This window comes from Aptenodytes forsteri, unplaced genomic scaffold (genome assembly GCF_000699145.1).
Source record: "Aptenodytes forsteri isolate BGI_AS27 unplaced genomic scaffold, ASM69914v1 Scaffold257, whole genome shotgun sequence".
Taxonomy (NCBI): Eukaryota; Metazoa; Chordata; class Aves; order Sphenisciformes; family Spheniscidae; genus Aptenodytes; species Aptenodytes forsteri.
This window is the reverse complement of record NW_008795194.1, coordinates 39,215-65,311: the sequence shown is the minus strand read 5'-3', so window position 1 is coordinate 65,311 and position 26,097 is coordinate 39,215. Positions and strand designations below refer to the sequence as shown.

Genomic DNA, 26,097 nt, shown 5'->3' with positions numbered 1-26,097 from the left:
CCATCCCTGGAAACATTCAAGGTCAGGTTGGACGGGGCTCTGAGCAACCTGATTTAGTTGAAGATGCCCCTGCCCACGGTCATCTAAAGGATGACCTTTAGAGGTCCCTTCCAACCCAAACTATTCTATGATTCTATGATTCTATAATAAGCAGCGGAGGGGGGAAGAAGGTGAAAAGAAGTAGCGTAATCTCCAGGGAGGAAAAGGAGAGGCTAACTAGAGTCACTGAGAATTGATATTACAACATAGTCATCATTATCACTGTAAAAGTTGGCATAACACAAGGCAGAACAGATTCTTCTATGATTTAAGCAGGGCTGATAGCTCACCGCACATTGCTGGAGTTGCACCTTTGGCTTAAGAAAATGTCTTGCAGCTTATACCTTAACTGTCTTACATTTAAGCTTCTATTTTATGTTTCACTATCATAAGATTCTCCCTAAAATACCCTTCTCAGTAGATTTTCATGGCAGTGCAGGTTAGTTTAACAAGCAGAGTGATTGTGTTCATTTTGAAGTGCCCCAAGTGCGGACTTGTTCAAGCGACCAGTTCAGATGTGATGATGGCAGATGTATCCCAGCAACATGGATCTGTGATGGTGATAATGACTGTGGGGATATGAGTGATGAGGATCAAAGACATAATTGTGGTAGGTGTTTAATGCAAATAGATACTGCACTTTCTTTGTTTGTCCTGCAGGCGTTTTTTAGAAAACAACCAACCAACCCTCAAACTCCCACCCCCTGCCAATTTTTCTATCCATAAAGGTGCACATTAAGCATGAGGTACACTCTTCCTGTACCTTTATTTTCATTATATTAAATTAAAATTGAATATTTTACTGATTAAAAAAAAAATTGTTCTAATTTTGCAATTACTCCTCTTTGAATTGTTGAGTTCAAATGGAGATATAATTAACCTGGGTTGTTTGTATGATCTGGGCAGCAATAGCAGCTTCAGTGGAGATATTCCCTGATCGTCATGCGTTACATCTTGTGCATATTAATAATCACATGGTTTTGGCATAATTTCTTTAAAAGTTAGTGAACAAAATAAGTGTGGCTGTTTAGAGGGCAAACAAAGGGAAGAAGGTTCACCAAGCCTGGTCCTGCTCCTTGATTCTTTTAACAGCAGCTGGGATACACTTGCAGTCCTTGCCCTTTTTAACTGCAGTGGTGCTCCCTCTGTTTGCTCCCTAGAGCACAGAATACCTTGAAAAAAGCAGGGGATAGAGAGCCTAGGCCTTAATACCTGTTCAGCTCCCAGAAAATCTGGCCAGACGCATGAAAAGCTTGTACTGAGAATCCAACAAGATCCAGAGTTCTGCACATGCCAGCATTGCCTAAGGAATCCTAAAATGCTTTGGCTCCCAGTCAGCCTCCATGAAGAGCAATGCTCAGTGAAAATTAGTGGGAATGCATATGAGTTTTGTATATGAGAGGGTGCAGTGGTGCATGGCTCTATTGCGGATTACGGGTAGATATCCAGGCTGTGTGTGTGTGCGGGGGGGGGAGGGTGTTACATACACAGAGTATAACTTGGTGTGTCAGTAAACATGCTTTTCTTTCAGCAAACCGGAACTGCACAGCCACAGAGTTCACATGTGCCAACAATCGACCGCCACTCAGGAGGTGCATTCCTCGGGCATGGGTGTGTGATGGTGATGCTGACTGCAGTGATGCATTTGATGAACACCAGAACTGTACACGAAGATCTTGCACAGAAAATGAGTTTACTTGTAGTAATGGCTTGTGCATCCGAAACACATACAGGTTTGTAACTACCTGAGCTGCTGCAGAAATTCTCAAAATTTGCTTAAAGTGAAGAAGCTAATTCAACCTTTTTTTCCCCACTATTTAGTTGTTAAGTAGATCTGCATATTGTAATGAAACTATTTATCTGCTCTGCATTCACGCATTAGTTTTAACTTGAAAATGCTCTGGAATTTTCTATGTTAATATCCCCAGTGCTCACCATTAGTATTTAATCATTTTTATTGTGCCTAGTAACCTCTCCTGAGGTGGATCTGTTCAGCTTGTAATGCATATGGGGAATACAAGCAGGACTCACAGGATCAGACTCTCTATAATATGACCCTGATTTCTGAAAGTTTCTTGCATTGGAGCCAATAATATCTGACCTTCTTTGGAAATCAGGAGAGTGTATCTATCCATCTGCCCTAGAGATAGTGATTGCCTTCTTATATTTGAAAAAAGTGTTCATTCTTCTTCAGATGTGACAGGCGGAATGACTGTGGTGACAGCAGTGATGAAAGGGGATGCATTTATGAACCATGTCAACAGCACCAGTTTACTTGTCAGAATGGGCGCTGCATTTCCAAGGCCTACATCTGCGATGGGGATAATGACTGTGGTGATGAATCTGATGAGCTGGAACATCTCTGTAGTACACCAGAAGCGACCTGCTCTCCCCATCATTTTAAATGTGACAATGGAAACTGCATTGAAATGGTTAAAGTCTGCAATCGGTTGGATGATTGCCTAGATAATAGTGATGAAAAAGGATGTGGTATGTGTAGATTTATTTGTACTGTCATTTAATTTAAAATGCTTAGGCAGCTTTAAAAAAAATGAACTCTTAAGACAATTGCTTAATTACAATCATATCTATTCCGTGGTGGTCTCTCAGAAGGATTATAAGAAATGTATACATCTAATTTTTTGTTTTAATTAAATCATGCTTATTATATACTGTTTTAACAAACCGTGAAAATTAGCTAATTATATAAACTAAATATAGTTTATACATTGTTATGTATTGCCCTTACATTTCCAAAATACACCATTCATAAGTGTATATTTTGCACTCTGTGTGTTTGGTGACAGACCTCAGAGGTGCTAGAATAATTTTAGATTAGATTAGATTCTTTTCCTTGCTCCTTTTTACAGCAGCCCAGATTCATATTCAGCATTTTCAGGGGGTAGCAGGGAGAGAGAGACAGAGAGTGTGTATCGGAAAGTGACTGCGCTATTTTGTCTGCTAGCCAGTTCCTTGAATAGAACTCCTTTCCTTCCGCAGGTATAAATGAATGCAGTGACCCTTCAATCAGTGGATGTGATCATGACTGTACAGACACACAGACAAGTTTCTACTGTTCTTGTCATCCCGGATACAAACTTATGTCTGATAAACGCACTTGTGATGATATTGATGAGTGCAATGAAACTCCATCAGTATGTAGCCAGATTTGTGAGAACACAGCTGGCTCCTACATCTGTAAGTGTGCCCCAGGCTATATCCGGGAGCCTGATGGAAAAAGTTGCCGGCAAAATAGTAATATCTCCCCATACCTTATTTTTAGCAACCGTTACTATCTGAGAAATCTCACAACAGATGGCCAGTCTTACTCTCTCATTTTGCAAGGACTGAGAAATGTGGTGGCACTGGACTTTGACAGGGTGGAAAAGAGGTTGTACTGGATTGATGTGGGGAGGAAGGTCATTGAACGAATGTTCCTAAATGGAACAAATAAGGAGGCAGTGATAAGTGATGATGTGCCCAACGGGGAAGGTATCGCTGTTGACTGGGTTGGCAGGTAAGAAAATATGTTTTCTGTCTTTCTGGGCTACTAAGGAAATGATGTGTGTGGGAGTTTATCTTAGGGTTTTTCTCCCACTTCATATGAAATTCTGAGTGAGTGCTGAAATAGTTTTGGATTGTGGATGCAGTCTTATACAACGGCTCTGGAATTGTTTATCAGCATCTAATACATTACATAACACTTTAATTGCTGTCATATCTAGTATACGGAGGTTATATCGGAGTTACGCTCTCATCAATAATAAAGTAGTGCGTATGACCCTTGGGAAAAACTTGTTAGGAAACCATTAATGAACAGACTAGGCAAGCAGGCAGGTGGGATGTTACATGTGGCTATGGGGTAGGCATTCTGAGCTTAGGCTCTTTATTCCTTTGCTAGCAGTTGCTGAGGTTGGGATGCAGGCTTCACTCTATGCATAAACAATATAACAGGTAACTAGATTCCAATGACATAAGTAATAATAAACATGAATGAAATTTAGCTCCTGTACCAATGCGAAGAGCATGTTTCTTTGCTCTGGAAAAATGCATCTTTAACTGACACTCAAACACCATGATCCACATTATTTGCTGTAAGGAGGGCAGTATAAGGGTGAGGTAATTGGAAAGCACTTTGCGTTACGGTCATTTTTTGATTGCCTGCTGTGTGTCAAAAAGTAGCCTGATTTACTCCCACAGAAACTGTGTCCTTATGTGGTGCCATCTCTGACAGGGTTCTTGGCTGCGTTTCATCAGGTTTTGCTTTCTGAGTGCAGTACTACCAGTATGAAAAGTTTAAGTATCATGGATCAGACTCTGTAAAATAATGAGAATGGTTCAAGAAGTCACATTTGGAACTTATATGAGAGTGTTTATATGAATATGTCAATATAATAGTTTTTATTTTTAAACCACTTTGTCTCTAAACCTAATGATAATTAATATTGCCAGCAGTCCCAAATGCTTTATGATTCATGGAGAGCTGAGGAAGGAAAAGCCTAGTTTTAGCTGAAGTGGTCCTACTGCTCCATTACTAATACAGTTGCTGAATTATTTCAGCTACCATTAGTTATGTCTTCAGTCAGTTTTTGTTTAGGTGTTTCAGAAAGGCTGAAGGATGATATAATGGTAGATGAGGTTTTCTGCTCACTTTCAGTACAGGGAGAGGACTGGAGGATGCCATGAGGAGCAGGTTGGGAAAGACTACCTTCTCCTCCTCCCTGGTGGGAGTGGTACTGCTCAGGGTGGTGTAGACAGAGACTGTATCTATCAGGCTATTTCTGGAATGACCCTGTGGATGCTGGAGCTGACCAGCTGTGCAAACAATTTCAAAGTAGCCTGCGGTAGTTCTAATTAAATTAAATGCTTTGTTTTGTTGCAGGCTTTTTAAAATCATCGCTTCAGCTTGCATGATTTCTTTGATTACAGCTGTGTATAATTCCTAGGCAGAGTAATAGAAGTGTTAGAAAATTCTAGGTGAAGTTTAAATTAGGCCATTGAACTGCTTAGGAATTTTCAAAGAAGAGCCTGGCAACCTGTTTGAGAGCAGTGGTGGCATCATGGAACAGATGGTGATTCTCTCCAATACTTTACAGCCTTGGTCACAGTCCATTGCACTGCATGTCTGTTTTCCTGCTCCTCTTCACTGGCCATTGTTGGTAGGAGAGGAAGGGAAGAGAAGGGGGGTTTAGGAATTTGTAGGCAAATGGCATATTATTACTAAACTGGGCAACTGCAAGTTTGAATTTGGCAACAATGCCTGTGGATGCAGGAACAGCAGGAATGAAAAGGGCAGTCTGGAGCATGGTGTAGAAGAGATGTCAGTACAGTATGTGTATTCTTCCTTTACAGTGGATATATTGCTTCTAGGAGAAAAAAAACCTGTGAAATTTAAGATGCTATGAAGCAAAATAAACCAAAAAAAGTAAATAAGAGTAAATAAACTAACTCTAAAACATTTCAGAAAATTGTACTGGGTGGATGCCTACAAAGATTGTCTCTATGTCTCTGAACTTGATGGAAGATTCCGGAAAAAACTGGTGGATCGGTGTGTGGATGCCAACAACACTTTCTGCTTTCAGTACCCCAGAGCAATTGTTGTTCATCCAAAATATGGGTATGACATTTCAAGAGTGCTTTTCCTTTCTTTTGCAAATAGTCTTGCACTGTCTCTGAAAATCTGAAATAAATTTTGGCTGCCTGCACTTAGATTTGTGTGGCATTAGATCTTAGTTGCAGCTTAGGAAAAATAGTAGCTTGCCTTTCGTAGGTATATATGCAGGGCTGTCAGATATCATTGAAAGTGGAATTTGGTTTCATGTGGACAAGGAAGTTTTGATTGCAAGGCTAAAAAGGTTGGTAGAAGTGTGTGCGGTTTGATAGACAGTGAGGCTGCCAGTTCTGCTGCATTCTTTAAAGACAATTGTCTGCTGTAGCAGTTAAATATATTAGCAAATATATTAACCTTTTTCTTATCCCTCAATCTCTGCTTTAGTTGTGTTGCAGGAAATACTATATATGAGGTGTGGCTTCTAGTATTTACTTCAGCATATTTTTTCTACAATCCTAACTGTAAGTATTTATTTGAACAGACAGATTTACTGGACAGACTGGGCAGATCGAGCCTATATTGGACGAGCAAGCATGGATGGCAAGGAGAAGACGGTGATTATCTCTACAAAGTTAGAGTGGCCCAATGGACTCACCATAGATTACACCAATGACAAGCTCTACTGGGCAGATGCCCATCTAAATTACATTGAGTACGTATGCAGAAAAGAATAAAACAACTGAATAACTGCTCATGTCAGATTGCAGTGGTAGCATTTATAGATGCTGTAAGCATTGTATGTATTTCTACCAACTGACTCTACAGGAAACCAGAGGCAGAAAGCCTGGAGTAGCAGGTGATACGAATCACTAGATGACACAGTAGCCTAGTTCCTATATTTGCATCCTAGGTCCCACTGGAAGTGGTCCAAAAATTATAGTGAAAAGATTCACAGTCTGTACTCGAATATGCAACTTCTATAGGTGTACAACCTGAACCAAAGCAAAACTGAGTATAAAATCACTAATTTTTCTGATTCTCTTGTTTCTGTCTATAGATAAAAGTTGAGCTGTAACTAAACTAGTTATGTGCTAATAAAATAGTATACAAATTGTTAGAAGATGCCTGGACATTTGTCTATCAGTACGACATGGGATTTCCTGTTAGCATATGGAGTTTTTTGTTAATCAAGAAAAATCTATTAATTGCTTCTAGTGTTAGAAAATTTCCACTTAAATATCAGTAAAAATTAATAACTAGCATTCTAGTTCTTGTCAAGGCATTGAAATACTTTAAAAACAATCCTTTGTATTTATATTAGTATTTATATTTGTATTCCTATATACATGTACTTTTAGATTTATATTTACCTCTATTCTTCTTTACATTCATTCTTCTGGCAGTCTTTTCTATGCTGAAGTCCTAAAAATGTATTTTTAAAAATGTATATTAATTATATGTATGTTTCTGTGTCTCTCTTTTTCTCTCTTGTATTTCATAATTTCCCCCTATAGCAAGGTGATAGTAAAAATATAAAATCTTATTAAAGATATCTCATCAGAGGAGGCTCTAAATCAGAGACACATGTAAAATTTAGGAATATAGGAGGCCTATTATTGTCTTAAGCGTTCCATTGTTAGCGGTCTGAATGATCCAGGCAAGCTAGTCTCCCATGTGACAAAAATAACTTGCTGTAAGGCAGTAAATGTGCAAAATTTCATTGGACTAGCTGATATGCTTCTGTGGGAAGACTTTACATTTCAGTGGATGTTCCTCTATTCTGTTTATTTGCCTAAAATAACCTGTTTTACTTTCCTGCATATCTTGAAATGAATTCACTGAGGACAGTGCTCTACCATTAGGGACTAAAGAAACTGCAATTCCACATTGCATGATCCTGGTCACCAATAATGAAGTACTATAAGCATACATAATAAAGATGTGAAGATGTTTTAGCATTTATCTGAATAACTTGCACATATTTTTGTGTAGGTACTCTGACCTAGATGGACATCATCGTCACACAGTATATGATGGGACTTTACCTCATCCGTTTGCAATAACAATTTTTGAAGACATGATATATTGGACTGACTGGAACACAAGAACTGTTGAAAAGGGAAATAAATATGACGGATCAGACAGGACTGTTCTTGTGAACACCACACACAGGCCATTTGACATCCATGTTTACCATCCATACAGACAGCCATTTGGTGAGAAAACAGAATTAGATTTGCATTGAGATGGTCAGCTGTTATCCGGAGACTAATTGTAAAGGGTCCTGAGTGCACTCAGCTTTTGCCTTTGAGGGGAATAAAATGCACAGAGTAAATGTAGGCCTCTACTTTACACTTATAAATTGTCTTTTCTTTCAATAGCAATGACTGGAAATGCATAATTTTAAATTAATTTCTAAAACATCATGGCTTAATAGCATATACTTCCTGTATATGAAATCATACATATTTCTCTCACTAAGTGCCTACTTATCTAGGTTTTGTTTTTCAACTTACTACATTTAAGCTTTCGATACAGTATTAGAGGAGTCTGTTGTAGATTAAGACCTTTGAGTCCTGGGATTTGCGAAGTATGGTAATATTTATTCTTCTGTTTTACCAGTTAATAATCCTTGTGGCACCAACAATGGTGGTTGTTCCCATCTCTGTCTAATAAAAGCTGGTGGTCAGGATTATTCCTGTGAATGTCCCGATAACTTCATGATAGTACAGTTCGGCAATACAGCCCACTGCCTTCCAATGTGCTCTAGCACCCAGTTTCTCTGTGCAGACACTGAGAGGTAAGTCCACTGCTCACCGTCTTTTTTCAGTGTCTTTTTAAGAATATATTTACAGTTTAGTTTCGTCAAAGGGACATGAAATTAGGGATTCCTTCTGGTCTCACTATGAGTTTGTGGTGTGCTTGCGAAGACAAAGCCAGACAGGCTTCCATTTTGGAAAAATACTTCTAGACTTACTGTTTAAACAGTATTTTTTTTTTTCCTTTTCTTCCTTTTATATGACATTGCTAATCTAGCAAAGTTTGGGTTGTTAGAAACATGTACCTCCAGAAACCACTTCCAGTTGAGTTCACAAACCTGGAACCTTCCCTTATTTATGTACATCTTTTACAATGTATCTCTTTCTGCCAAATATATGCTGTCTGCCAGTGGCCCAGGAAAGCCATTTAGCTGATGTGGGGGCACATTTCTGACCCTTCTTCTGAGACAACAGCAGTGGAGGGAGAGAAATGGTGATGTTAGAGCTACTGTGCTGATATTGTATCACTCTGGAGCCTGTGAGGCAGGTGTGCTTATTGGGTGGCCTTTTGAAGCAGTGTTACAATGATAATCCCTAGTGAAATTCTTCTGCTAAAGTTCAGGTGAATTATTAAAATGTTACCTCATTAAAAATCCAATTGAAGATTGATTTAAAAAGCATGAGAGATGGTTACCACAAATATACATAAAAATTAAATCCTTGTTAATTTGCTGTGAACTTCCTTCTAGAGGCCCGCCAATATCATCTGTTTCTGGTGACAGTATTCTGGCATATTTTGTTAGCATTTGACAAATGAAACAGAAGACACGAAATTCAAGATGTCTTGGAAGTTTCAAGAAATAACACTGAGACAAGACTGTCTTGTGTTGTAAAAGGATGGTTGTATATCTGTAGAGACATAGCCTCAACAAAGAAAACACTGTTTTCTCTTTGTAGGTGTATTCCTATCTGGTGGAAATGTGATGGACAGAGGGACTGTCGAGATGGCTCTGATGAGCCCCCTACCTGTCCACACCGATACTGTCCTGTTGGTCAGTTCCAGTGTAATGATGGGAACTGCACAAGCCCACATTTCTTGTGCAATACCCAGCCAGATTGCCATGACAGATCAGATGAAGATCCTGTACTTTGTGGTATGTTACAACTAATAAATTTAAGTGTTTTGCCAACACAAAACGTGTAAATATATAAATTTCAGAATCATTATCCCTTTTTTACAGATGAAAGGTGAGGTAGACAGATGCAGTCTTTTCTAGTCTTGCACCTCCTAGAGCAATTCACGTCAGTGCAAAAGCAGGGTAAAGGAGAGCAAAAATGTACTATATCAAAACAAACATTTTCTATACCTTTGAGACAGATTTGCACTGGTGTAAATTACAATCTGAGGTAACACTAGAAGCAGGACCCACTTTGTTTTGTTCCAAGTAAAGCCATGGTGAATATGAAGAATCTAAGGCTTCCTAATGCCCAGGTCAGTCTACCAGGTGTGCTAATTTTCCCTGTATTCTAGAGCTTTGCATGATGGGACAAAATTATTTCACCCTCTACATTGCACAAAATCCAGTGCACGTGGGAAGATTTTTGTAATGGCAGTATTTAGAAATATAGCCTAATTATGCTTGTGGAATACTGTTATTTCCTTAAAAAACCTGTCTTATTCCACATACTTATGTCTAATTTAAAAAAGCACATCCTAAGCTCTCTTTTTGTAAATAGTGTACTTCTGGCAGTTGCAAGCTTAGTAACATAAAGGGGAGGTGTGGAGGGGAAAGCAGCGTGGTTGTATAATTGGTAGTTTCATTGCCTTCCGTTAGCAAAGTGTTTCTAACAATGACAATTAAATGAAATGTCAATTCTACCTGAGTTTCAAATAGCTAAGCTCTTAAGTGTGGCACAGGGGAATATTAAATAAGTAGAAATGTGGCAGCTGCATAATGTGTCACCGGTTTTAATGTATTGGGTACAATAAAAATCAGTTTAGGTCTATATAATTCCTTCTGCTAATCATCTTGTGCATGGGAATAGAATCCTTTAGTCTAGAAAATGTATGGAATATAATACACTGTTTCTTCTTGAACAGTTTGGTAGTATATGTGAAAAAGTAGTAGGGTGGTGTCCAGTGAGACATACAGGGTCTGGAAGCAGAGACCAGTGTTGATTCCTATTTTCATAGACCTTCAGAGCTCCCCCAGTTTGCCAGCACTGCTGACGTCAGCTTCCAGTGCTTTGCCCTTTGGAAGCAGAGGCTGTACATTTATAGGTTGTGGAGCTGTTACTAGCATGGTCTTCTGCTAAGTTTCCTGACATGTTCATTCATAGTCAGAGGAACAGGCTCATCAGGCAATGTACATCTAAGTTGGTAGCATGGCCACAACCACAATGTCACTTCGCTCCTCTGCGAAGTGACTGGGAGCCCTTGCCTCAATCATGTTTGAATGCTGGGTTTACTCCCCTCTGCTTTAGGAGAAGATAGTATCTGTCTCCTAGAAAAACGTAGAGCCTTAGCGAGCTTGTCTGAAGTTGCCTGTGGGAAATGTGCCATGTGACATTAGAAATCTGTACCTTAACTGGGCAAGTAAATGTGATGTTTTAAATTTTTACTGGCTTTCTTTTTAACTTTTGGTTAAAGTTAGAAGTTAGACATGATAACTGCTCAATTGACATAACAGCAGCAGACCATTCCTGTAAGTTTCAGTATCCTAACAGCCAATTTGTATTCTTTCAGCTAATCACCAGTGTGAAACTCATCAGTGGCAGTGTGCCAATAAACGATGTATCCCAGAAGCCTGGCAGTGTGATAGAGAGGATGACTGTGGTGACAACTCGGATGAAGATAGTACTTACTGTGCCAGTAGAACCTGTCCCCCAGGCCAATTTAAATGTGACAATGGCCGCTGCATCCCACAGTCCTGGAAGTGTGATGTGGATGATGATTGTGGTGATAACTCTGATGAGCCATTCCACGAATGCAGTAAGCACACAGCTGTAGTAAGCTGCCTACGTTGTAGTGCACCAAAAGCAGAGCAAACTGCATTACTTAATTTTCCTGAGGTTGAAAATTTATTGGAAAGGAATATTTTCTGCAAGCTGATTGCGATTGTGTAGTAAAGAGTGTTAGAAAACATAGAGGCTATGTGATAATTTACTACTTTCTTATTCTTGAAGGGGAGAAAGCTTATTTATGCTGGCCAGATTGTCAAGAACTGGCAGTGTCTCACTGACTTGTTTGATGCTAGCAGCATCCTTTGCTTGGCCCCTAACAACACTTTGTAAAAAGGATATGTGCTGATCCATTGCCTATGTGGAAGCAGTGAATGCCAGTTTACCAGTTTTTACTTTATTCCACTTTGAAGTATGACATACTTTTTAAAAAAACAAAGTAAAGTTTCATTCCTTGAAGCTAAAGTTTCTCATGATGATGGGCACATGATTTGGAAACAAAAGCTTACAAGGAGAACAAATGCAGAGCACAGTCTAGCCTATGTTTAACAGCAGGATTTTCCTATGTGCTCCAGCATGTCTCTTTGGCCATCTGGAAGAACTTGTGACCAAGTTTTGCCATCTGAGGACAAGCTGCCTCCTCTGGCTTCCAGGTTTGGGGCTTCTATTACCACCGTTACCAGCTCTAAAGACTTCAGGGAAAAACACACTGAATGTTGTTTGAACCTGTCATGGGTTTGTAGCATATGCAGAATACAAGCAGCACAGTTTGGAAAAGATAGTAAAATCAGATACATTTAAAGCTTTCTCTTTTACAACACTGAAGTTAGCAGATAGCTCTTTTTAGTAGAAATAATTGACTATAAATTGTAACATTTTGAAAGGCAGAATAGCAAGGAGGACAGTTTAATGGCTAAGTAACACAACTAACGTTGACAACTGCCTCTTTCAGTGGGCCCTGCCTATCGGTGTGACAATCACACACAATTCAGCTGTAGAACCAACTACCGTTGCATACCGTTGTGGGCAGTGTGCAATGGGAATGATGACTGCAGAGACAACAGTGACGAACAAGACTGTGGTATGTTTGGAGAAGAAGGTCATTTCAACAGAACTTTGTACCTAAAATATTTCTCCAATTTACAAACACCTTGATTTTCTGAAAGTCTTCAGTAATAATGTACCTGGGCATATTTTGTTTGATATCAATTAATTACCCTGGTAGTTATTTGTCTTCAGGAAAAATTCTATGTGCAGCAGTTCATTGTGCAGCTCACATGTTTATGAGCTCTGAAGATCAGGATTTTATTACTTTGCCCAATATGTCATCAAATGAAACAGGAAATAGTTTTCCTTGAGCTGAACTATTTTAGACAATTAAAACTGTGTTTTCTACATTTACTTAACTTACCTCCTGTGCTGGTGAAACCATCAGTATGGGAAGTATGATGATGTTTTCCCAGACCCTCACATTTGTGTTGAAACCTCTCATACACTTACACACAAAGCTTAGAGGACATCGGATCACTGTATCAGAACCAGAAAAGACTTGAAAGTGTAACACACCATGAGGTCAAGATGCCCTCCTTTGACAGTACTAAGTTCATCTCTTTGTGTTTCCATCTCAGTTCTATATGGTTATTTCAGCTGTTTCTTAATCACTTCTCTATTACCTGGCCCAGTCTGTGGCACGAACATCTCTATCTACTTCCATTATCTTCTGTGCATTCCATCTTATCCAAAGACTATGCTAATGTGTGCTGTTTCATTGGCAAACTGTGTACACTGCAGAGGAGATGACTTGCAGTCCTTTTGGAGATTTCCGTTGTGACAATCATCGATGTATCCCACTGCGCTGGAAGTGTGATGGAGATAATGACTGTGGAGATAACTCTGATGAGCACAACTGCAGTGAGTTCTTTTTTGGCTGTCATGATATAGTCCAGCTTTTGATTTAACAATCCTTCTATTTTTTATGAGAATGGGGCAGACAGCTCTCAACTGCAACCATTCCGTTGTTTTACTCTATAGCCTGTCTTTTCTTTGCTGAAATACCAGAGTGAAGTCACAAGGAAGCATTTTAGATACATAAAAACCACTGATAAATCCAGTCATCACAATAACACAAATTCCTGTTTTCCACTAAGAAGTGACATTTTAATTCTGCCCTGTGTGCAAATGTAGTATTATACATTATATATAAAGAGAGTGGATCTTTTTTTTTTTTTCTGATTTGGAATAAAAATTCCTCTATAATTCTGTGATGAAACAAAATCCACAATGAATTTCCTTTTTTCTATGTCAAGAGGAACATAGAATGTTTAACATAATTAAAGAGTATTGGGGGGAATGCTGTTTTAACATCATTTAGTTTTAAGGATTATACCACGTTGTCTGCCCATATTGCTTTTGTCCGGTTTAATGCGACAGGTGTGGATGTCTGAATCTACATCTGGGGAACTTTTCATATTTGTACATTCATTTTAAATGAAGGTCCTCGTGAATGCACAGAAAGTGAATACCGTTGTGACAATTTGCGCTGCATTCCTTCCCGGTGGATCTGTGATCATGATGATGACTGTGAAGACAATTCAGATGAACGTGACTGTGGTGCGTATTGTCTGGATGCTACCTCTTACGTGTTCTCACTTTTGTTTCTAATGTGATAAATTATTCTGCAAAATGATCTTTTATGGGAAGTATCTTTAATGGAGTAATGTTGACCAAATCACTTTAGTCATTCCACCAAAAGTAGAGGATACCACAGTTTTAATGATCTGGGATTTTGCAGTCTTTTTTAGGATGTTGTTCTCAAAAAGTAAACACTTTACCTGGATTTGAACAAGAAGACATTTCAACAGTTACTTCTGAATCTTTTCAGAGCTGAGGACCTGCCACCCAGGGTATTTCCAGTGTGATAGTGGACACTGTGTTGCAGAGCGCTTCAGATGTGATGGAAATGCAGACTGCCTTGATTTCTCTGATGAAACAACTTGTCGTGAGTTTCAAGCTTTGCAATTGGTGCTCATCGAGCTCACTTCCAGAAAGATTTGCGCTTTTCTCTCTCTTTAAGTGAGGTGACTCCTTAGAGGTACAAAATTCTGCAACACTCAGTGATGTCAGTAAAAATTCAGGATAAGTATACTATTTTGAATCAGCTTTTTAATATAATAATGAGTTGCCATCTCTTACACTGATTGTAAACACATTCCTAATGCTAGGAAATTAATGTGTTTACAAGGTCCAGCAGAAGATACACATATGATCAAATTAAAATTTTTGAGTATCCCAAGGACACTGCAAGATCCACTGTTTCAGTTGTACCATATTCTAACAAGGTTGGAATTGGGATTGTTTTTTGTAATGCTCAAAGGTCTGTATAGCTTCCTAAAGTACCAGTGAAGCCAAGGAAGTAAAATTATTTTTCTGTTTCTGTCTTCCTTCTGTATATTGATCTACTCTGAAAAAATATCTGTACACTGTAGCTTGTATGGAGCTCCAGCTCCAGCTGTTTACCCAGGAAGTATTGTTCCCAGTAGGAATGAAAATATCATCTCTGTGCTCTATCCGTGCTGACTGACACTGGCTTTTTAGGTGATATTGAAGTGTTGGTTCTGACTTAAATGTTCAAATGATTTTAGGCTTCTGTACTCAGGAGAATTCCTTTCTCTTCATGTTGGTATCAGGGCAGTTCTGTACATCTTCCCGTGTACTTAATTTTAACACCTGTGCTTTAAGTAAGAAGGGGCATCTGCACAGTAGGACCTTTATTTTTCTGATGGTAACCACATCCTGGAATGTACATCGCAACAGTTAATCTTTCAGAACCTGAGTTACACAACATTTGGCTGTTCTTAAAAGGAGGAAAAAGCATGAGAAGCCATTCAAAGGGCAAGGATGTGGTTTATTTATGTAGGTTGGAAGAGTCATTTTTGGTTTCTCTTTGCTCTAGTTCAGTTTTTTTCACAGCTTTTACAGAATCTGGGTATTTTTTTTACCATACCAACACGAGTCCTTTTGGAATTAGATATCTTGGGTACTTCTTCAGTCATTCACATTTGGTGCCAGCAACATTCTTTACCCTTATTACTGAACTAGATTTGTCAGTTAGAAATTCAAGTAGCATTTATTAAATTAATGACAGTTTATTTTCAAAAGCTTCTGGGAGTAACTTATGTTATTTCACTATTCATTCAAACCTGAATTAATTGTGTTATAGCTACTAAGAAGTCCTCAGTCCTTGCAGTCTGTTGTTGCTGTAGATCTTTGCAGTTCCTCATATTGTATCTCCTACTATGGAGAAGGGTATTGGAAAATAATATAGGGTCGGGCTGAATACTTCTCAGGAAAACCTAAAATTTCCAGTATAAATGAAAATGTCATAATAATTTTCTTTTCTTTAGCAACACGGTATCCTAATGGTACATACTGTCCACCCATGCTGTTTGAATGTAAAAACCATGTCTGTATCCAGCCATACTGGAAATGTGATGGTGATAATGACTGTGGAGATGACTCTGATGAAGAACTTCACCTTTGCTGTAAGAGAGAAAAATTATATTAAAATGAACAATATGCATAATAAGATCTTTAATTACAATAAAGAGAACAATTAGAAAATAAATTTTAAATATTTTCTTTTCACTGGAGATTCTCACAGACAATTCAGGATGAGTCCTGAGAATTTTGCTTCATATGCAAGTTCACTTCGTCTTCCTACAGGATGTTTCTCACTGCTTTGCAGATGTTTATATATGTGGTTATAAAAGTCGGGAGAAACATCAAAGAGATAAGGACACTATTTCACATTTTCAAGTTGGTTATCTAAAATAAAAGCATCAGTTTGCAATTAAAGATTAATTCAGATAACGTATATTCTCAAAGGTGCTGAGCTTTTAAAGCTATCAGTATAGTCAGGACATCTTTGTAAATATGGTTGAGGAGTCCTAGCTTTAGCTCTAAAAATGAGGTGTTGGAGGTGCTACTTAAACAATTTTTGTCAGTTATGCACCATATAGCCACTTAAATAGCATGTTGGATTTTCAATCAGTTTACTTTATAAACAAATATAGAAACTTCAGTGTTATATGTAGTCATAGCATATGCCTTTGGCCAAAGATGATGTACTGTCTTCTGACAAAAAATGTGTAACGGCCTAACGTACCATCACCAAAATGTGGAGAAAATACTCTTTTGGGTCTGAATGCCTCAACACCTTTTAAAATACAGGAAACATATAAATGTTACCAGATAAAAGTGATTGGGATAATTTGTGACTCAATGGCATGAAGTATCAAAGTGTGACTGACTTGATCTCTGTGGTTTCAGTGGATATTGCTTGTGACTCTCCGTTCCGTTTCCGATGTGAAAACAATCGCTGTATATATAGTCATGAGCTGTGCAACCAGGAGGATGACTGTGGAGATGGAAGTGATGAGAAAGAGGAACACTGTATGTTTACACAAAATTGAGCAGCAGACTCAGTAATTGTGATGTGCTTAATGTTTAATAATACCAAAGGACTATAGAAATGTCAAAATTAAACATAAATTATGAAAACTAGAGCTCAGTATGAAATAATTTGAACTATAATTATTGGTACTATGTATTTGCAGCTCTCCATACAAGTAGCAAAAATCAGCAAACATTTGTCTGAAAAGTACAGAGCATGATTTTCAAAATCATATTGTATTTTATTATAAGAAGCAGCTAAATTGTGTCAACTATTATGAACTTCCACTTAAAATAAGGAAAAGTAAAGAGTTTAGCTTTATCCTAAAATAAGGATGGGATGGATAGCTTTTAAAGATATGGATGGATAGCTTTTTAGACTTTTAAAATAGAGAAATGGGTACTTCTGAATTTGTGGCACTGTTATGCACATAGTAACAGTGTTGATATTTAGGCCCAAATCCTGAAGAAGGTCTGTTAATATTCAATAGGTTTTTGCCCTCAGATATATTATGTAGTTCTCATTGACTATGTTGATTTTTATATTGTCAGATTTAATCATATTTTTGGTTGCTTAATGATATTATTTGCTGGCTTTATTGTACAATATTCTTAAAGTTAACAGTTTACTAATATCTCAATAATCTCTTGAAGTCTGCAGTAGATGTATGAAGTATATCATTAAAGGATATTAATAGATTTGCATGATTAAAAAGAAAATTCATTCAGCTATTAACAAGAAGAATCTACCTTCTGTCTTTATAAAATGGAGGGGCTTCTTTCAGTTCATGGGGATGTGACTAGAAGTCAGGAGGCCCTGGTTATAGTCTTAGCTTTACTACAGACTTCCAAAGTCACTCTAGCCATTATTTTACCAGATTGTATCAGCTTCCTCATTAGCAATGTAGAATAGTGCTGTTTGTTGGTACTGTGTAGCTGCAACTCTGACAGAGGAGTGTTTCTTTTCTCAACTGTAGGTAGAGAACCAACCCCAAGACCTTGTACAACTGAAGAATTCAAGTGCAGTAATGGAAATTGCATTCCTCTACATTATGTCTGTGACAATTATGACGACTGTGGAGACCATTTTGATGAAATGGGCTGCAGTAAGTAATAATATCAATAGAATAAAAAATTACAATGCTATTGAAATAAAAATTTCTGAAACTGATAACAATACATGTTTCTTCTTGAATAGCATACTAAGAAGTATTGATTTTTAATTAGCCTGTGCTAGGATTATCCAATTAGCCATGACCATATCTTCTGTTTTCCTTCTTTTGGGGAAAACCCTATGAAATGCAGTGCTCTGAACAGTCCTTTTTAGGCTTAGAGTATTTATGCATCACAAAAAGGGGTTTGATCTTGTTTTTGATCTTGTTTTGAAATGGGTTGCATTATGGAGGCAAGAACATCCAGATACTTCAATCATAATTGCAACAGGCCAACCTACAGAATTATTCGTGGGCAGACTCTGAACTGGTATAGGTTGCTCTAGCCCTGTTAAAAGCAAAAGTATATTGAGATGCTTCTATTTTCCTGTTTACAAACATGATCACAGAATTCTATAAGGACAGCCAGTCCTCGGGCTGAGGGCCCTCTCAGATCCTCTGCACAACTTTTATTAACTATGCATTATAAATTTACTAGCATCTATTTAGATGCAAAAGCTTTGACTTGAACTTTGAGGCAAGAGAGCGCATTCTTACAGAATCTGGAAAAAAAAAAATTCCTAACTTTTTATATCAATATATAGACAGCTGCAGAGTGATAATATGAGCATGTACTTGCAATTTCAATTTGTCAGGCTTTGATGGCTTCAAGTGAAAGTGTGCCAAATGATCCACTGGTGATTTACAATCCAGCATGCTTGCAAAAAGCAGATAACTCAGAAGCCTATAGTGCAGTCCATTTTGAAGCAGCTGGTTTCTCTGTTTCACATACCATCCCAATGGTCTTTAGGCAGTATAACCTAATGCAATGACTTGATGAAAATGTAAAAGTATAAAAAGGATATGAAACAGTGCAAAACAGACACCTTCTGGCAGTCAGTGTTCTACTGTTTGGGGATAGATGTGAATGCAGGTCAGATGGTAACATTTGTAGCCTTCCCAACATCAAATACCTGTGTTATAGAGAAAATAGAATATTTTTGTGTGTGTGTACAATGAATTTATGCTTCTACATATACATGAAATTGAGCTGTTTAAACATAATTTAATCAGCACTGATCTCCTTTATGTATAAAGGAGATAATCAGCTTAATGTAATGTCTTTGCCATACATCTGTATCTTTTTCTCATGCTCTGTCAATAAACGTATTTATCTTTTCTACTTATATAACAGATTTGAGTTTGAAAGTACTTTGTGTATATGTAGAGTATGTCAGAATCAATAGAATTCTATATGCACTTTGGGGAGAGTATAATTTTCATTATCTGTTACAGTCCCTGACTTGCCTTTTCCATTATAGGCACGTTTTAGAGGGCAGTGCATTCTGTGCAATGACCTTTATTGACTTCAGTAGGCTTTAGATTAGGTACGACATGAACAAGCTGTCATCTTCTCTCTAATTTCCATATATATATAATGTAGGGCCTGTGTTATGCATGATAGCAATTGAGAACATTTTTTGTTTAGCTGATAAGAAAGGACTGGGTAAGAAAGAGGTAGGTTGGCAAAGGTAGGAGTTAGTCAAGTCTCTTAAATAGTTTCTGCAGTTGCTGCAGGTTGGTGGTAATGTAGAAGGCCATTTCTCTTAAGGAAGGTGAGCTTGGATGGTTATGGCTCTTATCCTGACCCTGTTCACTTACTTCTAGAGGTTAAACTTCCTAGTTGACAGCTGTCTTGACCAGCGTTTACCACCCTCTTCTAGTTAGTTACGCCTTAGAGAATAGAAGTTCACATTAATTGAGTTTCAGTTAGAAAAAAAGGAAAGAAAACTAATGTTGTCTACTTGAAAACTATTTTCAACGATAATAATGATCAAAATTATGACACCTCCCTCCCCCTTATCACTTTATTTTTTGGTTATAATTGTATAACTTTTTTTTTCAGATCCTGGAACAGAGCGAACTTGTGCAGAAAATATCTGTGAACATAACTGTACCAATCTGAATGAAGGAGGCTTTATCTGTTCGTGTAGGCCAGGGTACAAGGCCAGTGAAACTAACCGAAACTCCTGTGATGGTATTTTCAATCTTCTAAACATCTTCTCGCTGATAAGTGTTCAGTGACCTGTCACTTCATCATTCTAATGTGACTACCCATTTTTGCGTTCTAACAGGATTTTTATACAATTAGCAGATGCTTCATAAAAAGTTTTGCTGCTGAATCATGTTTTCATGCAGACCTTATTCAACAAAGAACTGGCTCCACAGTTCAGATTTGTTTTAAGCTTTTGGTGGCTGTAGGTGTATGTTTTTGCTTTACTGTATATAGGTTTTGTCATATATTTGCAATCTGAGGGACAGAAATTTGCTGGGTGTTTTTTTCCTTATTGAAAGAACACTTACTGAAGGTTATACTCTCCTTCTGTTCTGCTCCAGAACAGACCTCCAGTAAAGGTCTATTGTGCCATTTTTTTGCCCTGGTTATGTGCAGATAAAATATGGTGAGGAGTCTACCCAAAGGCTGTTGTTTGTGGTCATGCAATATACTACCTTCACAGTTACCATTTCAGTATGATTTGACGAGAACACTTCTGTCTGTTGCTCGCAGCTCTTGTGGGCAATTTGTGTCGTTTTATTAAACATGATCCAAGGCCACCCCTCCCCTTCCTTCCTGCTGATACTGTTTTTGAGGACTAGGTATCTTTGCTTCAGCATTTCAAGAAGGCTTTGCTCTTGCATCTCATTGTAGTCATGCCCCATCTTTTATTTTTTCTTGGTGACTTAACACAAAAATACATGATCAAAAATGTCTCTCTGAAAAGCAATCCAATAAGCAGGAGCAATGCAGTTATTAGCAATCTGTAGTTAAGACACGTTAAACAGTAGATGAGAGGTGAGGAGTTCTGTTAGATAACAGATGCTGATGTTAAAGGTCACTTACTAGGTCACTGATCTTTTAGAGTATGTGGGGAAGGGACAAACCTACTACTTCATGGAGTAAAGGTGACCAGCATATGGAAGAAAGAGATTAAGCTCTAGGTATCTTTTTTCTACTTATGTCTAGATATCAATGAGTGTGAAATCTTTGGAACATGCACCCAGGACTGCAAGAATTCCAAAGGAAGCTATGAATGTTTCTGTGCAGATGGCTTCAGGTCTGTGGGTGATCAACAAGGGAAACAGTGCGCAGCTAATGGTATGTTAACTGATAGCAAGATTGATTGCTACCTGTAAAGAGCAGGTGGAGTATAGCAACTTAATGAATATAATCCTCTCTTTTTTAGGAAGGGGATAATGAAACCAAACTTTATTCTGTAACATAATATTATCTCTATATTCCACCCATTTCATAATCAGGAATAGGAGCGCTCATCTCTGCTTCCAATTGTAAACATTAAAAATAATATCTTGATTTGGATGCCTGCCTTCCTTTCTCCTGAAATTTTCTGCAAACAAAAACCTGCTTATCCTGTGGTTGTCACCAGAAGGAAATTCATGTTGCCTATTCCTGAAAGTTTAGGTTTTCTCAACAAAATAATGCATCAGAAGAAAGTTGCATTAAACTGGTACAAATCAAAGGCAGTTTGACAGATGATTGCCATTCATTGTTCATGGACTGGTGCACGCAAACAGAAGGACTTTGGCCAATGTTTAACGTCAATCATTAGCTTTTTATCATACCTCAGTGCAGTGACTACAGTGTGCGACAGTCATTGAATAGGTAGAGAGTTGATTCAGAAAATAATAGTAATAGAATAGTAATAATAAAGAACTGAAGAAAATAGAAAAAAGTGACAATGCAGCAGTATTATATAAAAGACAGAAACAATACTGTATTTAGAAAAGTACTTACACTATAACAGCTTTAAGAGATACATGATAGAAATGTAGTGTGCCGAGTCAAATAGGAGAATCTTAAGAACAGAATGCCTGTGACAGCAGCGTGTGCTGCTGGAGGTTTTGAAACCTAAAAAATTATTTGTAATATGAGAAATGATACAAGAAAACCAGGTCTCTGGGTTTCCAGTCTAGGGGCCTAATTCAGCAAATATTTACTGTTGAGCATGAGACTGGAAGTACAAAAGGGCATTTGCACCTGAGTTTCTGCCTGGCTGCCTCTTTATGTGCCTGTGTCAGAAATCTAGTTCTTTGAAACCCTTCTTCATAGGCTTTATTCAGGACACATCTAGACACCCAAAGTTCTCAGGGCTAAGTGATAGAAGATAACATGGTTGTAGCTGATAACATCATGAAGTTTGTTGTGCCTGAAGTTCTTCTTCTGTGTATGCCCAGAACTCTACCACTCTTTGTAGTACAAACTTACAGCACTCATAAATGCGGGCTTCTTTTGCCTGTGTCTGCTGCAGGCCTGATCAGTAGGCAGTTTCAGAACACACATAGAATATTAGGTCCCCTTTTTCCTGTAGTAGCATATATATTGGAAATGCTGTCAATTTCTACACTGAATTGTATGTTCATTAGAGAATAGAGTCACTTGTCTTATTCCCCCATAGTTGGGCCTGACTTAGAGGGAAAGGGATTGTGTTCAAATGAACACTTCATAGGAAATTGAGCATTATTAGTTGGAAAAGGCACTGTTAAATGAAATTTTCCCTTCCTGGTGAATGCCTTGCCATTTCTCATTGGCTCTGTGAAGATGTGATAAATGTAGGAGAACTTCTCCTCTGGAAGAAGGCCTAGGATTTAAGTCCATGACTCCCAGCTGGACTTTGTCCTTAGCAAAAGGGCTGAACAATTAAATTTTCTCACCAGCAAAATCAGCCAGGTGGGACTGATACTCCCTATAGTCAACTTATTAGAGTATTGAAGCTAACCCCAAATTAACCTGTGGGTAGGAGAACATTCATCTGAATAGGGAGACATTAGGATTTAAAGACTTGCAGGTAGAAGAACTCAGGTCGTGGCTCAAGGTACCAACAATTTATTCGTACTTTCAAAATTGTTTCCCATACATTGAGGGGGGGAGCTGAACTGCATAGTGTATAGTAGCATTCTATTTTTGAGATGTGAGTTGGTGATATGCCAACACTGTAATGTTTAAGAATTTTTAAGGAATTATCCCTTAATGATTACCACTGCACAAAATCTGTGGTGAAAAGAATAATACTACCCTCAGTGGTAAGCATTTCCAGAGTTTTTAATGAATTTTGCAAAGCCAAGAAGTTTGCATAGCTCTGAAGCTTTAGAAGTGGCCCTGTGTTCCTTCTGCTTCTTATGCAGACAGAACTTGTGAAAACCCCAGTTTAGTTTTGACTAGGAGTGACTTTCATCTGTTTCTTCTAAAATGAGAAATACGTGAAAGTAAAATTCATTATTGTTTCCCAGGTAATCCTCCACTGTTACTGCTGCCAGATAATGTGCGGATTCGAAGATACAATATCTCATCAGAACAGTACTCTGACTATATTGATAACCAGGAGCACATCCAAGCTCTGGATTATGATTGGGACCCTGAAGGCATAGGCCTGAGTGAGTATGTGTAGAACGTTAATACTCAACCATGCAATGGTCGGTTTAAAAAGATGCATTTCTGCAGCATACGTATTTAATTTACACTGGAAATCAAAATCAAATTAGATTAACTGGCCAGGTCTTGGTTGAATGTGTCCCTCCCCTCTACTCATTCTTCAGCATCAGTGTGGTTCCTTTTAATGCTTTAATTTAGTTTAGCTAGGTTTTGTTCTGTTTTTCCTTTTGTTTTGGTGTGAGTTCAGCTGTGGAATTGTGGCTCTTTAGGATTACGCAGTAGTAGAGGATTGCTATAAATGAACCCCTTCCTTTTCTTTTGCCTCTGCCAGTCCCCAGACCTGGCTCAAGTCTTGCAAGAACTAATCCTTATACTAAGCAGGAATGGCCAATAGATCCCTATATTAGCTTATATCTTTGCCTCTTTATTGGCTTCCCTGCTTTTGCCTTTTTCACACACATGGCCACTGTCCTGGGCCATGCTTGCTCCTTAGGGTCATGAGAGTCTACATTACTCTCGAAATCCTGTGCAAAAGCTTCAAAGCTAAGACCCTCTACTCTTGAAAAATGTGATATGTATTTCTTCATAATCTAGATCAAGATTATTTTAGATGTGCATCTTACCTATGATGAATGACTTAAAAATTTACACACTAACACAATGTAATTTAATTGAACAGACAATTCATAAATAAATGGATCTGGTATCTTGACATAAGAGCCTCAGAAAGATTAGAATTATCCAAAAATACGGAATAACTAGACATTAAAAATTATCTTTGTCATCTTTTTTGAAGGTATTGTGTACTTCAGCATACTGGGACAGGGTTCTGAGTTTGGAGCCATCAAACGTGCTTATCTGCCCACATTTGACAGCAGTAGGAACAATCCTACAAAGGAAGTTGACTTGAATCTCAAATACATAGTTAATCCTGATGGGTTAGCTGTTGACTGGGTTGGAAGGTAAGTGCACTAAAAAGCTAGAAAAATGCTGTACGTTGAATGTGTCAAGGGTCTGATCAGGCAGTGCAAAATCCACTTTGTTCTTTCTTATGAACTGTCTCTGAAGATATCTAGTCTCAAGGTAGTTCAGAAGAATATAGTAAGCTCTGTTTGCCCAGACAGCAGGTTAATAGGTCAAATGCATGTTGCTGACTGCATCACATGCTCTCTGAGAAAACTTGCATTACTCCACAACTTGCAGATCAGTTGTGCATCAGTAAAGTGATAATACACTGGCCTTTGTGTCAGATGGATTCTTCTTCAAGGACTCAGGTAAGCTCCAGGGTCTAGATTAAAAAAAGACCTAGATTAAAAAGTCTAGAGAGGAGCTGTGGACTAATAAGCTGGATACCTTCAGAGTTGCCGTATCAATTATATGGTAGATAAATTTTTATTTGTAATGAACCTCATTGTCTTCTGGAGAACTGAATCTTTAAAGATGCTTATTAGCCACCTCTGGTGCTTAAAAGTAACAATGAAAGTTCTCAGTAGCCTTTTAGTGAAGATTGTTAGACAAGGAACAGACGCAGCTGCAGAAACTTTGTCAGAGGAAAAAACTGGTGAGCCGATAGATCACGTTTGCTAAACTCACCTATATTTAGGGTCTGTATGTTCCAGACTGAAAAAGTTCAGATGTAATCAATGCAGCTTCATTATATTAATTTTGTTTGGGTTTGATACAGCTTTTCTTCTTAAAAAGATTTTTTTTTTTATTCCTCTCCCAAGTATAAACTATTCACTTTTGGAATGTTTTGTGTTTTATGTAATTCAGACATCTTTACTGGACTGATGCAGGGACTAATCGCATAGAAGTAGCAAAATTAGATGGACGGTACAGAAAATGGCTTGTCTTTTCTCTACTGGATCAACCAGCAGCTATTGCTGTCAATCCAAAACGTGGGTAAGTACTACAGGACTTGCCAGAATTATATTCAATGCTATCCAATACCAAAAAAACCCACAATGGTAAACTTTACAGGAAAGACTAAGGGAATGCTTTCTGGATTTTTCCATTACTAATGTTAGGAAATTTGTGTACATGGGAAAGTATTTTAGGATTAAATTTCATATGGGTGCTTGTGGTGGTGACAACACCAGGTAGGTCATATAAAAATCTCTTTTCTATTTTATGCCCACTGAATTTCTCTGTTACTGCTGAAATAGTTAAATTGATGGGAATGTCTCTTTACCAGCTCCAAGCAATACAGACATTGCCTCCTTCACAGTGGAAAGCAATGTAAATGCACTGCTACATTCAACAGCTGTGCTTGCTTATATTACATGATGGATCACCAGATATCACGATATATGCTTCTCTCAGCTGGAGTAAAGCAGCACCACTCCCTGAAGTCACCTGGTCTTTGCAGCTTTATTGTAACTGATGGATGTTCAGTGTTCACAGTCATTTTTCTTCTTGTGGTGGTGACAACAACAGGTATGTCATATAAAAATCTCTTTTCTATTTTATGCCCACTGAATTTCTCTGTTACTGCTGAAATAGTTAAATTGATGGGAATGTCTCTTTACCAGCTCCAAGCAATACAGACATTGCCTCCTTCACAGTGGAAAGCAATGTAAATGCACTGCTACATTCAACAGCTGTGCTTGCTTATATTACATGATGGATCACCAGATATCACGATATATGCTTCTCTCAGCTGGAGTAAAGCAGCACCACTCCCTGAAGTCACCTGGTCTTTGCAGCTTTATTGTAACTGATGGATGTTCAGTGTTC

At 38.1% G+C, this 26,097-nt stretch overlaps 1 protein-coding gene across 1 annotated transcript in view; it reads left to right on the top strand.

Moving 5' to 3' along the window:
- Window positions 1-26,097, top strand: part of LRP2 (LDL receptor related protein 2) — a 139,498-nt gene that overhangs the window by 99,715 nt on the left and 13,686 nt on the right. Inside the window, exons 48-69 of the mRNA XM_019471867.1 lie at window positions 518-649; window positions 1,571-1,772; window positions 2,234-2,529; window positions 3,040-3,556; window positions 5,504-5,656; window positions 6,132-6,302; window positions 7,583-7,806; window positions 8,213-8,390; window positions 9,307-9,503; window positions 11,096-11,341; window positions 12,263-12,391; window positions 13,102-13,221; window positions 13,804-13,920; window positions 14,192-14,308; window positions 15,714-15,851; window positions 16,639-16,761; window positions 17,739-17,867; window positions 19,819-19,950; window positions 20,938-21,069; window positions 23,220-23,363; window positions 24,158-24,323; window positions 25,135-25,263. Of these exons, the coding sequence (XP_019327412.1) occupies window positions 518-649; window positions 1,571-1,772; window positions 2,234-2,529; window positions 3,040-3,556; window positions 5,504-5,656; window positions 6,132-6,302; window positions 7,583-7,806; window positions 8,213-8,390; window positions 9,307-9,503; window positions 11,096-11,341; window positions 12,263-12,391; window positions 13,102-13,221; window positions 13,804-13,920; window positions 14,192-14,308; window positions 15,714-15,851; window positions 16,639-16,761; window positions 17,739-17,867; window positions 19,819-19,950; window positions 20,938-21,069; window positions 23,220-23,363; window positions 24,158-24,323; window positions 25,135-25,263 (3,892 nt within the window). The remainder of the gene's footprint in view (window positions 1-517; window positions 650-1,570; window positions 1,773-2,233; window positions 2,530-3,039; window positions 3,557-5,503; window positions 5,657-6,131; window positions 6,303-7,582; window positions 7,807-8,212; window positions 8,391-9,306; window positions 9,504-11,095; window positions 11,342-12,262; window positions 12,392-13,101; window positions 13,222-13,803; window positions 13,921-14,191; window positions 14,309-15,713; window positions 15,852-16,638; window positions 16,762-17,738; window positions 17,868-19,818; window positions 19,951-20,937; window positions 21,070-23,219; window positions 23,364-24,157; window positions 24,324-25,134; window positions 25,264-26,097) is intronic.